General features: G+C 38.3%; 1 protein-coding gene across 1 annotated transcript in view; it reads right to left on the bottom strand.

The window, feature by feature from the left end:
• The window catches only part of LOC149306012 (1-phosphatidylinositol 4,5-bisphosphate phosphodiesterase gamma-2-like), a 41,814-nt gene that overhangs the window by 4,801 nt on the left and 24,039 nt on the right, over positions 1-12,974 (bottom strand). Inside the window, exons 14-30 of the mRNA XM_089540523.1 lie at positions 12,230-12,398; positions 11,035-11,139; positions 10,598-10,687; positions 9,634-9,812; positions 9,051-9,251; positions 7,850-7,969; positions 7,164-7,344; positions 6,445-6,513; positions 6,058-6,167; positions 5,739-5,835; positions 5,328-5,394; positions 3,997-4,154; positions 2,991-3,093; positions 2,470-2,679; positions 1,877-2,022; positions 1,366-1,480; positions 617-781 (exon numbers count right to left, since the gene is read on the bottom strand). Coding sequence (XP_089396649.1) covers positions 617-781; positions 1,366-1,480; positions 1,877-2,022; positions 2,470-2,679; positions 2,991-3,093; positions 3,997-4,154; positions 5,328-5,394; positions 5,739-5,835; positions 6,058-6,167; positions 6,445-6,513; positions 7,164-7,344; positions 7,850-7,969; positions 9,051-9,251; positions 9,634-9,812; positions 10,598-10,687; positions 11,035-11,139; positions 12,230-12,398 — 2,285 coding nt within the window. The remainder of the gene's footprint in view (positions 1-616; positions 782-1,365; positions 1,481-1,876; positions 2,023-2,469; positions 2,680-2,990; positions 3,094-3,996; positions 4,155-5,327; positions 5,395-5,738; positions 5,836-6,057; positions 6,168-6,444; positions 6,514-7,163; positions 7,345-7,849; positions 7,970-9,050; positions 9,252-9,633; positions 9,813-10,597; positions 10,688-11,034; positions 11,140-12,229; positions 12,399-12,974) is intronic.

The raw sequence follows: 12,974 nt of genomic DNA, 5'->3' as shown, positions 1-12,974 counted from the left end.
GTTTTGCTCTCATGGAAAAACTAACGCAACAGGATTGCAACTGGAGAAATAAACCTCCTGCCGATTCCATTTTTACAGGTTGGTTTCAGTAATAGAAACAGAGGCAATCTAGATTCATGCTGGTCTTTGGAACCACATTTTAACCTGAAGACTGGAAAAAGAAATATATGTACAGTAGGCCCTTGATATCCGCTGGGGCTTGGTTCCAGGACTTGCATCCAAAATCTATGGATGCTCAAGTTCCATTAGTACAATTATATAGAACAGCTTAGTGCAATGGTGTCCCTTCTTTAATATGACAAAATAAAGGTTTGTGTTTTTGGATTTCCATATATTTTTTCCAAAACCTTGGCTGGTTGAATCTATGGATACAGGAGGTCCAAGTGTATATTACATGTTTCCTTGGGGAATGCTGGCAATGAATTTTGTTTTGTACTGTTAAATTTTGTTGAAGTTATATTTCTTCCAATAAAAGAATGATGCTCCAAGATCATGCCACTTAATACTGCAGTCATAAGATATACCAAGTCAAACATGTCACCTGCGTTCTCAAAAGCCCAATAAATGGGGAAACCTTTACCATTTTTTGCAATGAACTATTACGTATGATAGTTACCTGATTTGACTCCTTTGATAGGAAAAGTGGCATATGCTAAGAAGTTGGGATCGCTAAACATGTCTTCCTCATAGACAACAAAGCGTAGAAACGCTAGGTTTGGGTCATAAATTTCAAACTTCACTTGCTCCTGGGACATCCAAACTGGATTAAGGCCATTATCATCTGTAATGAAATAAAACATTAGATTCATATCCCTGGTTTCAATGAAGGACTCCATTAACCTGCTATCAAAGAAGTGTTTCACCTATGTATCGTGATTTTCCTACTATTAACAGCCTCTAAACTTTAAGTAAATTTATAGTGTTTTAAAATCTTTTTCAAACTTTATAAATGCTTTTAATGTGTTGTTTCTGAAAACTGCCTTGGGTCTCATCCTGGAGAAAAGAAGTATATAAATAAAGCAAATGAATTCAGAAATCTACTGTATATCAACAATTCCTCTGAGAGGCAAATTAAGTTCAGACATTGGAGTTGCTCCACTGAGAACGAGTGTAGTATAGTAGTTTCAGTGTTGGACTAGGACATTCGAATCCTACTCTCAGCCATGGAAAGCTACTAGGTGATGTTGGCCAAGTCACACTCTCTCAGCCCAAAAGCAACCTCTGAATATTCTGCCTAGAATAGCCTGTGATAGATTTCCCTTAGGGTAGCAGTAAGTTAGAAATGACTTAAAAGCACACGACAACGCAGCCTTCTTTTATATTAACAAGAAACCATATTTCCGTAAAGACTTGAACAATACTTACTCACTACAGTGGTCTTGAATTTATTGTTGTCGTATTCAGCCCCACAAATCTCCACTTCAACAAATGGACAGGCAATACTCCTACCGGTTTTAGGAAGATGTCGAGCACCAATTACCTATTTTTAATCAAGTATTCTCATGTCATTATTTTTAATATTATTAAATACTAATACATTTATCAGCCTTCAAGAAACTACTATCCAAACAGCAACATTGCAATAATGCTGCTACTTTTTCTCCCAACACAAAGGGCACAACTGATTTTAATGGTAAAAATTCACACTCCCATTGAATACTTTGCGACTTTGCGTTTAACATTGGCTGGGTCACTGTGAGAGTAATGAAATCTGCTCACATCAAAACAAGCCTTTAATGTTAGGCTAGCCAATCCACTCTGTGCTAGGAATTACTGGTCAAAGACTATGGAATTGGGCAATATTTTAATCTGAATTAAATGATTTTATTTCATGTAAGTCATTTTTTCTTCTCAAATTAAATTAAATATAACCTACCCTCACGGTCAGAATCATTTGTAGTTTCTTCTTGGATTCATTCGGCACTGGATCATACGCATCATTCCTCATGCTTTCTGGTTGGAGTACATATCCAGTCCGTCCATTAAGTGCAAACAAGGCATGATTCAGTTGCATGTATTTATCTGGAGAAAGAACAGGTAAAGACTTACCAGCCAATTTTAATGTTTTAACCAATCTGAAGTGATGTGGAGGGGAGAAATCAAATGACTCCAAATGATTATATAATGAAGACAAGTGGCATCTCAGTTTCCATCAAGATATATAGAAAACAAACTTGGGGATGGGGGATTTCCCATAAGACTGATGCAACCCTTTTTCAGGAAATAGCTCTCTTTTGGGAACGATCCACATGATTTCCCAATCCATATCTGGCTGGCATATTCAAACTCAGATTAAAGGCACATGTAAAAGTGCCCCTCTCAAAGTACTTCCCATACAAATAGATGAGCAGGCGGGAGCAGATTCCAGGTGCTCCAGGGAAGAAAGGTGGTGTTTACCAGCAGTTATAAAAGTGGGAAAGAAAAGAAGGAATGGGAAATAGATGAGCATTACTATAAAGAGGCTTTTACCTGGGGTCTGGAAATTAAGAGCCACCATCTGTGCCCCACAAAACCAGAAGCGAAAAGGGTCATAATTTGAAGAGTCCACTCGCTGTCCTTTGGGGTAGATACGCGTCAGTCCCTTCTGGTTGTATTTTAGCAAGTCAACAGGCTTTTGCTTGACAATGGCTTCCGCCTTGGTTTCCACAAAAGAACGAATTTCTTTGAAATCAGGATTTTCTACAAAAGAAAGTGGTGGGAAGGAGCTTGTAATTAGTATGTTTCACTTAAGCCTTTTGTTATTTGACTTCATCATTCACTATCTTTTTATACTGAACTATCAGCAATGGTCCTGTCAATGTGGAAACGCTTCCTGTATTTTAGTTGCAACTCATCTGCTTGTGCAGCAGGGCATGATTGCAGACATGTGTTATACTTGCTAAATGTGAACACAGGCATTTTCCATACTGCAAGATGAATATTTCTCTTGAGCTACTGCTGTATGTCTTTTTGAAATTTTGAGTCTAACTTCATAATTAAATATGAATTACCTAGGTTATCCTTGGTTTTGCTTGTAGGTATGCAGTAGACTACCAAGTCAGATAACTCCATGGCAATTAACTGCTTCTTCTCCCAGTATACCCTGATTGTTGCCTGTTTAATAAATTTAATTAAAAGAAAATATTAGCGGAGGATACATATTAGTTCAAGACAGTTTACCAATCTGATTCAATGGATATCAAAAGAATACTATGTAATTAATCAGTATTCTTCAACTGTACATTTTGTTACTGTATATTCCCTGGAGACATCCAGTTTTAATTCTAACTAGAGTAAGTTTACAGATATGAATTAAGTGAGTGGGGACTAACAAATTCCTTTCATTTCAATGGCCCTGATGCAGCTGGGGATAAATCCCATGTGTCTAATGCTGAGCAAGAACTAAATTGATAAGTGTATTCAACAAGTCTCCCAAAATAGGAAACACCTGAATTCCACTGTAAGCCACCACCACTGTCATCATTATCATCACAAGCATCATGTAGTAGCAGTAGTAGTAGTACTAGTAGTATCTCATCTTTCTCCCATTACCAATGTAAACATACAAAAAGTGAGCATTAAATAGCATTAAACTCATCATCTTCATCTCTTCATTTTATCTGAACATTGATATTTTGATAGTGCTATTAATTCGTTTTCAAGTGACAGAACCGAACTTTCACCATCCAAAATGTCATTCTTTGATTGTGGGACAAATCACATATTGTCACATTTTGGGCCAAAAATCTAGCTGGAGTTGAGGCATCAAAGGTAACAGTAACAAAATAATCACAAGAATCATATGGCAGACATGCAAAGTAAGGGAAAGCCTCAGAGCCTCTACCAAAACCCCCCGAGGCTGTTTACAAAGGCAGAAGGGGTTAGAAAACCTTTGTCTGTTCTCTTTGCTTGCAAAGGCTGAAATAGTGTTACGGGTCCTTCAGTTGTTGCTCAGATCGAAAGAGTTCATTATAATCAGCTTCTGGCCAAAACTGCAGTACTTGCAGCATTTGTTACCTCTTCAGCTGTTCTCCATGTGATTTCCCTGACGCTCTGATACCACTCAAATAACTCCTCTACTTTCTCAGTTGCAAACTCAACAGGAGGATCTTCGGGATTCTTGGGTTCCAGAATGAAGACAAAATTCCTCCCATGTTTTCCTTGTGGCATTTTTGCTATTGGGAATAAAAGGCAATAAATGTACAATCAAATAGGGATGCCTTAAGAGCCTCTCTTAAGTTAAAAGTCCCACTCCATCCCCACCAAAATTGGCCAGAATCCTGTTTAGCAGTTACACATACATAACCTGCATCATTTGTAACTGCTATATATTCACAATCCCTGTGTAGCCCCTGAAGTAGGGGCTACATAGGGACCATGAAAGTCCCCCAAGCACCACTTATCAGGAAGCAGCCATTGGGATCAACTGGGTCTGTTCCCCTATCAAGAAGTGGCTGCCTGATGTTCCCACTCCTTTGCACAAGTGATCTCCAGTGTGACAAACAAGGGTCCCTCTGCTTGTCATGGAAAAGCAGTGGCCGCTTACCAGCAAGTGACGTTTGGGGGGATCTAGCCAGAATCCACTATGCAGCACTATAGTTAGGGTGCTACATAGTACTTAAGGATCATAAGGATTCTGCCAATTATTTCTAGTCCCGAGGTCATTCAGCATGAATTTATTGCACCATAAAGGCATGCACTGTTTGCTGTGCAGAGTTCAAATGTTTCCTTCCAGATACAGCAGTCATTAGCTCCATGGTAAAATATATGTTATGTTTGCAAAAGAAGCCAGGTTTAATCCTTGACATCTCCAGAAAATACTAAAAAGATTCCTGCCTTAGAGAACTCCTCTCACTCAGTGAAAACAATCTCACATTTGTACCTCCATTTTGTTACCTTTTCACATTTCATTTTAATCCTTTTGAGCCTGTGCTGTTGATCTTTAACCTAACCTAGGGAGTGTTTAACTTGTAGCCTTATTCGTGAAAAGACGGTAAAGTAAAAAAATGTTTAACTTCCCTTACAGAATTCCTTGCCTAGTTTATTAAACCTCTGGTATGTAATTTAGTAGTTCCTTTCAGTCTGAGGTTTGGTCTTCCCCAACCAACAATTATAGTTGCATAGGAAAGTTTCGTATTACCTCTGAAAAGGGACTTAATATTCCAGTACTACTAGAACCAAGTTGGGGAAAAAATCCAGCAAAACAGGGAAAAGAATTAATCAGCATTATCGAGTTTTATATTAAAACATATAATACCAAAAGGGAGATTTTATAGACCTCCCTATCTACACTAAAAATAGTATTGTTTTCATAAGAAAAGAAACAGGAAAATCAGGGTGCTACATACCAATATTATACATATTGAGGTCCAAAATACCTCTGCACAAAGACCCTAAAGGATTGTCCTCAATTATCTGCAATGAAAAGATTGTATTTGAAGACAGTCATTTCACTCTTAATTCAGACACCCCAAGAATGAGCACAGTATGCACCATTAGCTGCAACATTAACTGTGAAGACTACGTTGTTGTGCAATGCAAACATTGATCAACACAAGGGTAGCATGAATCTCCAAATAACCCTGTCCAACTAGGGGGGGAAAATCACCTTATGTAAAACAAGGTAAATATACTTGTTCTTACTCTATTCTTTACTCTTCCCCCCAATATACTGTAATTTAAAGACTACATGATTGGCTTTTGTGAACAAAATGAACCATAAGTTCTAACATATAGATAACAATACTGAATCTTCCTACCTGGTTCTCAAGTTCTTCTAAGCTATCAGATGTCATATCTTCAACGTAATTGGATGGGAAATAGTGTTGAACTTTATATCCATAATCTCCCTTCCACCTGAGAAATTGAGATAGCAGCAGTACAGCTTTTTAAAAAATGCAGCATGGGATGCCAGTCAAATTATAGGACCAAGCAATTGTCTTTTTGTTCCCAACTCAATTTTAAAATGGACTTCCATTTTTTAAAAACATTAAGATTGCTTTTAACCAGCATAATATGAAATCACAATAACCAAAAACGTTTTTGCAAAAAGTAGCAAAAATACAAAAGCAATCTTACCAGCCACTGCTTTCTTTTGAGACATTATGAATTAAGGCTCCGCGGCAAAAAGTCAGCTCATCATCTCTTTTAGCTTGATAGTCATACAAGGCTTTAACAGTTCTGAGTGGCTTGAAGAAAAGAAAAAGACAGGCTTTACCAGTCAAAGTGATTACTGAATTCCAGGAAACAGTACAGAAGCAAGAAGACATTCATTCCTAAGACGCAAATTATGCCATTGTAACTCATTCTACAGTATAGCCATCACACATCCATCAACACACATTCTAACTTGCAATCTGCATTTTCAGTTTACCGAACCGGGCATTCAGATAAAAAGATCTCTCAGGTATTTTCTTCCCATAAAACAAGATTACATTTGAACAAAATTTTGAGTATATAACATACCACAGAAGGTGTTATTTCAGTGGGTTCCACGTACATCTTGACATCATATAATGAGCTAGGATCTTTCTCCTGGGATTGAAAGGGAAAAGAAAATTAATTCCACAGATTCTTTTCAAAAAGCCAGAGTTTTAAATTAATGCACATTAATGTAGCTGCCCCATTACTGGCTGGATTGGTGCTGAGGCAACTGAACGCCGCGGCACCGATCCGAGAGCCAGAAAAACCAGGTCCTTTTTGCACCCTCTAAAGGGCACCATACCTGCGACAGCGCAGCATGATGACACTCCTTCAGCGCTGTGCCATTTGGACACAGCGCCAGAGGTGCGTCATCATGGTGCACACCAGTCTACACTGTTTCAGATATTCAAATAACACTGACAAACTCCCGCTGTTACCCCAACTCTAGATAGCTGCACATTAGAGCCATCATCTACACTAAAGAAAAAGAAGCTTAACAGAGTATTAAATATTGCCCCAGAAAACATTTTGAAGGTACATGATGTTGTTTCAATGATAAAGCTAAGCAACATCAGTCTAATAAGAATGGAGGAATATGCAAGTGATTATCTCATTATTGGAAACTCAAAGAATTCAACAGGATGAACACTTGGAAAACAGAACATACAAATATACATTAAATCCCTGGAAGCGACCCAGAAGTCTATAATAAAGCTTTTAAAGGGTGATTTTCACACTACAGTAAAAAGATAAACACTTACCATGCTGTAACGTTCCAGCAGTTCCTCTGTCACAGGATAACGCAATTTCATTTTCCTGTACAACGGGTGCTTCTCATAGTAGTTCACCAACTCCACTAAGCTCTCAAAATAAGCTGATGTTCCCAAGACAAAGAGACGTCCCTCTTGCTTGATTCGGCAGTGTTTCACCTTTCCCTCAGCTCTGTGGAATTGGGAAGATAAAACTTTTGAAGAATGCTCCATTCTGAAAACAAATTTCAACCAGGCTTTGGCAGAATTCAGAGATGCTAACCAGACTTTTATTTCCTGATTCAGAAAGATAAGTCCAAGGGGCTTACAGTGCTCACAATGTATAGAAAATGAGCAACTATGCTGTTTGGAAGTTCAGTATTTTTATATCTTCCATTTGCAGGATGTTCAATACAACTTACGTTGAAATTAGCCTTCAAGAACATACATAATCTTTCTAGATATGTAGATACATGCTGCCTTGATTAAATATTGGACAGCTGCTGTTTGGAACCTGATCATTAAGTGCCTTAATTCCTTACTTACTTTTCACCTTTTTGTTCACCATTCAGTCTTATGGATCTTAACTTCTACTTAAACCGGGCGATGTACTTGCTTTTGGTTTTTGCAAAGGACTACTTAAAGGGCTGACCTTATACGGCCTTCACACCAAAATGGTCTTCAAGCTTGTATCTAACCTGAAGGTCATGGCATAGGAATCAGGCTCATCTCTCTTCCTTATCAAAAAAGCTCCATCCCTAGGAATTCGCATCAGCATATCTTCTGCTTCCCCTCGGCTCAGGTTATTGTAGTACCAGCTGTAAAAATTGGGGGTGGGGGGGCAGAGAGAGAAATTGAGAGAGAGAGAGATAATCCAATTAAATTCCCTTTGCAATAAAGAAAACAATGTATTGCTAAATGATAAGAGAATTAGGGTTTCTTCTCTTAACACTGCATATGCCCAATACATTTCCCTGCCTTTAAATAAACAAACACAAACCCACTAAATATAGGTGAGATGGTGCAAAGGAGAGCAGATGTGCAGTTGTAAAACTGGAAACATTTCAACAGCAATAATATATACATACAGTGTGATTTTCCTCAACAGGCAACAAGAAGCACATAGTGAAGATGTGTGAAAATGATGCCTGCATCTCCATTGTAGTGTAGGAGTAAAAACAACTATATGAGGTCTACTCACAACAGTTCTCTCGCAGGATTTCTAACTCTCTGGCTAAATTAGACTTGACAATAGCAGCAGCAGGTCTATATCAATCATGTATATGTTGATTCAGTATTCAGGGTAGACTTGTACACATGCCATTCTGTCCTAGAACTGGATATAGTTCCAGGCCTCACTAAGACTTTGGCTGCTATCACACCGCAGAATTAATGCAATATTCAGAGTTAATACATACTAATTCCTTGGGAAGGAAAATAAATGGAGCACAGGAAGAAAACAATGGTGGCGTGTTCTAATTCTACAACAAAGCCCAATACAAAATAAACAGGATATCCTGCAATACAAAAGATGTTTAAATGTGGGTCCTTAGTGGCAATCTCCAAGTACTACTTCAGAACATAGGAAAACAATTTAAAAGGAGGAAACACAGGTATGTTTTAAAAAGGAGAGAAAGCAGAGAAGGGATTGAGGGAGAGAGCATCATACCCAGCTAAAATCTCTCCTATCGTAGATAGCTCTCAGAGAATCATTGCTTTTTCCAGCAAGCTTGGAACTCTTTCAATCAAAATATTATGGTTGGTTAGATTATTCTGTTATTTTAAACTAGATCCACTATAATCCACAGTAAATGCTACTTTAAAAAAACCAGAGGTTGCTGCATTAAAAATAGCATCTCACTCCACCCTAGAATTTCCTTTTGGCTGTACTGTACATACCTCTTGGTTTCATGAGGCTTGGGGTTAGGCACAGCATCCGTCAAACGTAGTTCAAACTCGGCACAACGCAGGTGTGCTTCTTTATAATGCTGAATTAGATCACAGATGCTATCAAAGGTGAGATTGTCGGTCAGATAGTATTTTATGGTGTCTCCATCAGTTGAGGATCGAATACGGCAGTGTTGGACTCGACCTGATCTCCTAAGAAACACGGAAAGGAATAGAGCAGTTAGTTTTCTAAAATCTTATTGATATGCTTGCCCATGTTTTCATGTTGACTGCTCAGCTTCTAGAGAATAGCAAATTGCATTGTGAAATCAAAATATACAGAACACGTACTGCCTTTTAAAAAGCAATCCTTTTTTAAACATTTTTAAATGAAGCTAAGCAGTCTCAGCTATGTTGGATTTAGCCACAATGCAGCCAAGTGAGATCACTACACTCCAACACTGATTGATTTCTGAATATAGCTTTCTTTAGTGCCTTCAAAGCATAAAGTCACGTCACTCCTGCTGAACACCAGGAAAAAAATCAACACTACTAAAGTATTTGTTGTTTTAAAAAGGAATCCAACTGTGGTTACCAGAATGACAATGTGTAGTCATTAGGGAAAGCTTCACTCTCCCTCACTAAGAATGTTCCATCCTTGCCACCCATTTCGGCACAATATTCCTGGAGCAGTTTTTCCGCTGTCATTCTTCCTTCTCTCATTTTTCCATGGAACCATTTCTCACCATAGTGCAGCTCCGTCCGCTTTACGTCCTACAATATAAACACGAATAAGGTAATTTGCCGTTTTTCAGTTTACCATTAGTATACGAAGCTGGGAGTGAGCTGAATCTCTACAAGGCTCATCAGGGGCACAACTTCTGCAATGGGGCACTGCTCCAATGCTTTGGGGCAGGAAAGTTTGGCAAAGCAAAGGCCACAAGAATAGAAAGATTCCACTAGACTCTTATCACTGGTGTTCACCTAAATTAGTGGATTAAGCTGCCATTTTAAGGGAAACAACCCATATCACAATTAAGGACCTTGACCTTCATTGTCTCTTGGAATGAGCGGATGAAAAAGGTTGTTTAGGAAATATATAAATTTCAGAATTATATTTAAAGATGAACATTGAAAAGAGTCCTTTTCCTTTGTGAGGCAAACCAGAACTGAAATAACCTTGATTTAAATATCAATCCACTTTGTAGCAGAAGATCACTTTTACATCCTCTATCACCAATCTCAGGAGGCCATTAAGTTTGAAACAGAAAAATATTATAGGTAGACAAAATACTTAGAAGCCGAACTTTACATATTCAAAGCCACGTTTGGTTTTCAAATAGGTCACTATACTGCAACTGCATGATTCTAGCTCTTGGCTGTCACCTAACTTTTAATAAAGGCAATACTCATGGGCAAAAATCATTAATTCAAGTTTCTAACGTCTCATTAATATATAATAAAATAGGATTTTAAATACAGCTTTTACTAAAAGATGGGGGAAAGAAAACACACAAAAATCTCAAAGAAAAATGATCTCACTACAAAAGTTTTAATACCTTTGATGGTTCCTCTTCAGTATTCTGCTCTATGTCATCACTGAATGAGAGCTTTTCATCGGCAATAGCACAATAATGACGAGTCCATTTCTAGAAAGCAAAATAATTTGTTGGAAGTTGTTGTTTTTAACTACTCTCAAGTCGACCCCAACTCATGGGGACCCTATGGATGAGACATCTCCAAAACCTCCTGTCCTCCACTGCTCAACTCAGGTCCTGCAGACTCAGGACCATGGCTTCCCTGACTGAGTCTATCCATCTGGCATAAAGTCTTTCTCTCTTTTTAATACCCTTTTAATACCCTTTATAGCAATCTCACAGTATCTCTTCCCTCTATGAGCAAAGTCTCTAGGATTCATTTTGGTCTAAACAGAAGAAGCCGATTCCCCTAAAACCAACCAACCAACAAACACTAGCATAAACACAAACCTTTTTACCTGGTCTATAGTGTCCCACATGTAGAGTTCTCCTTGTTGCTTTTTTTCTTCTTTCTTATCTTCTGTATTGACATCCACATCACCTTTTGGTCCTAGTTTTTTATGCTAATATAAAATGAGAAGAGCAACAACTGTTATCTCAATTATGATGCACTGTTTATGGGATGTACTTCCTAAAGAAAATCACTTGGAACCTAATTTGATGTTTTTCTGGCACCAAAAAAAAGCCTTTTATAAACCAAGGCTTTTATTTTCCAATATTGGTTTTATCCTTGCAGACTTTTTAATGCTTTGCTGATTTCATTCAACTGAATAAGACCATTTGCAAGCTGTTATACATGCGGAATTACTGATGGAGCTGATATAAAAGGCCCAACAAACCTACTCAAGAACTTATTTGTTTAGCGAACACGTCTATCTTGAATTAATAGGAAATGGGAGTGTTTCAGTCTGCTTTGTTCACCAACACTGAGGACCCTGGAGAAAAAATGTATTCTAGAAAGCGTTTTCTGCAATTTGTAAGTGGTATTTAATGAGCATTTGCAGCCGACGCTTGAAAAATGTGAATTCAAAAGGCAAGCTTCCTTTGTGGCTCCAAGCGAAACATTTTCCATTTCCACGACTTATTAAGGAGAAATACATGTCTATCAACATGTCCGCTAGCTGTTTGAGTTGGAATCATTTAGGTCAGATGAATTGTTTCATATTAGGTGATATCACAAAATAAAAGTCCTCATTCCAACAAACGATCCTTCTCATTTTAATCAAAATCCACCTATAGAATTTAGTAAGCATTACTACTCTTCAGTATTGCATGCATACTACATTACATAGCATCCATAGGATCCAGTTTAGCATATTCATAACATACTCAACATCACATTCAAAAAGATGAAGAGCTATTTCAATTTAGACATGCAGGATGCTTCAATCCTGCCTGGCAGGGGCCTGTCAAATGCACAAGTCTTACAGAAGACCAGCACAGACTATTTCTGTGGCTGACCTCTCATATCAGAATGGAGTGGGGGAATACAAGCCTTTCTTCGGGCCATTTCAGACCTTCAGATTGTGGGGCACAGCACCCAAGCAGACACAGAGGACTTAGCTATTTCAGCTAGCCTCAAAAAGGCAAGAGAAAAGGGGCTGGCAGCACTCTCAATTTGTAACGCTTTCTCTGCAACAAATTAAAACTTGCCTTGATGATGAACTTTTCTTTCAACTGAGTTGGCGAAGGCAGCTGATCAGCACTGGCTTCAACAGGTTTTGTTAGAAGCTGATCCCCAAACACTTCCCTGAACACTTTGGCAATGTAGCGTTGTTGCTCCACACTGCAGTGCTCCTCAATTGACAAAATCACTGGGTACCTTAAGTAAAGAAAACAAAGGCAAAACATGATAAAAGCACAAATGGATGAGGCAAAAGGTTCATCTACTCCAACATCCCTACTTTCACAGTAGCCAATCAGATAGACCTGGAAAATCCATACATTGCCACTATTCAATAGTGTATTGCCTTTCACAGTAGATGTTCTATATGGCTCTCATGACTGGTACTGAATCATGGCTTATGACATGATCCAAATGACCCAACATAAGCCTTGAGATTGTTGCTTTTGGTGTATCCACCACTTAGAATTACATTTTCAGAGCAGGCTGCAGTGAGGATAGAAGCTGAAATTCTCTAATCTCTCCTCCATGCACCTAACAGATCATGCAAACCATGGCTTCATTTTCATATCATTATGGCTTAGTGTTACATCTGAAACAACCCATTATCAGGCCTCTCTTCTATTAATCTGTCTCATCCTTTTAAAGTAGTCTCAGTTAGTGGCCATTGTAAAATCTTGCAGAAATGAGTTCCAAAAATCAGTTATTCCTTATGTGAAGAAGCCCTCACTTTTGATCATCCTGGATCCACATATGAGACTTATTTCATATGTC

The sequence above is a fragment of the Sceloporus occidentalis genome, unplaced genomic scaffold (genome assembly GCF_023333645.1).
Source record: "Sceloporus occidentalis isolate IW3139 unplaced genomic scaffold, rSceOcc1.0.p SCAF_10, whole genome shotgun sequence".
In the NCBI taxonomy this organism is placed as follows: Eukaryota; Metazoa; Chordata; class Lepidosauria; order Squamata; family Phrynosomatidae; genus Sceloporus; species Sceloporus occidentalis.
Note: the sequence above shows the minus strand (reverse complement) of the source record. Positions and strands in the feature narration are given on the sequence as shown.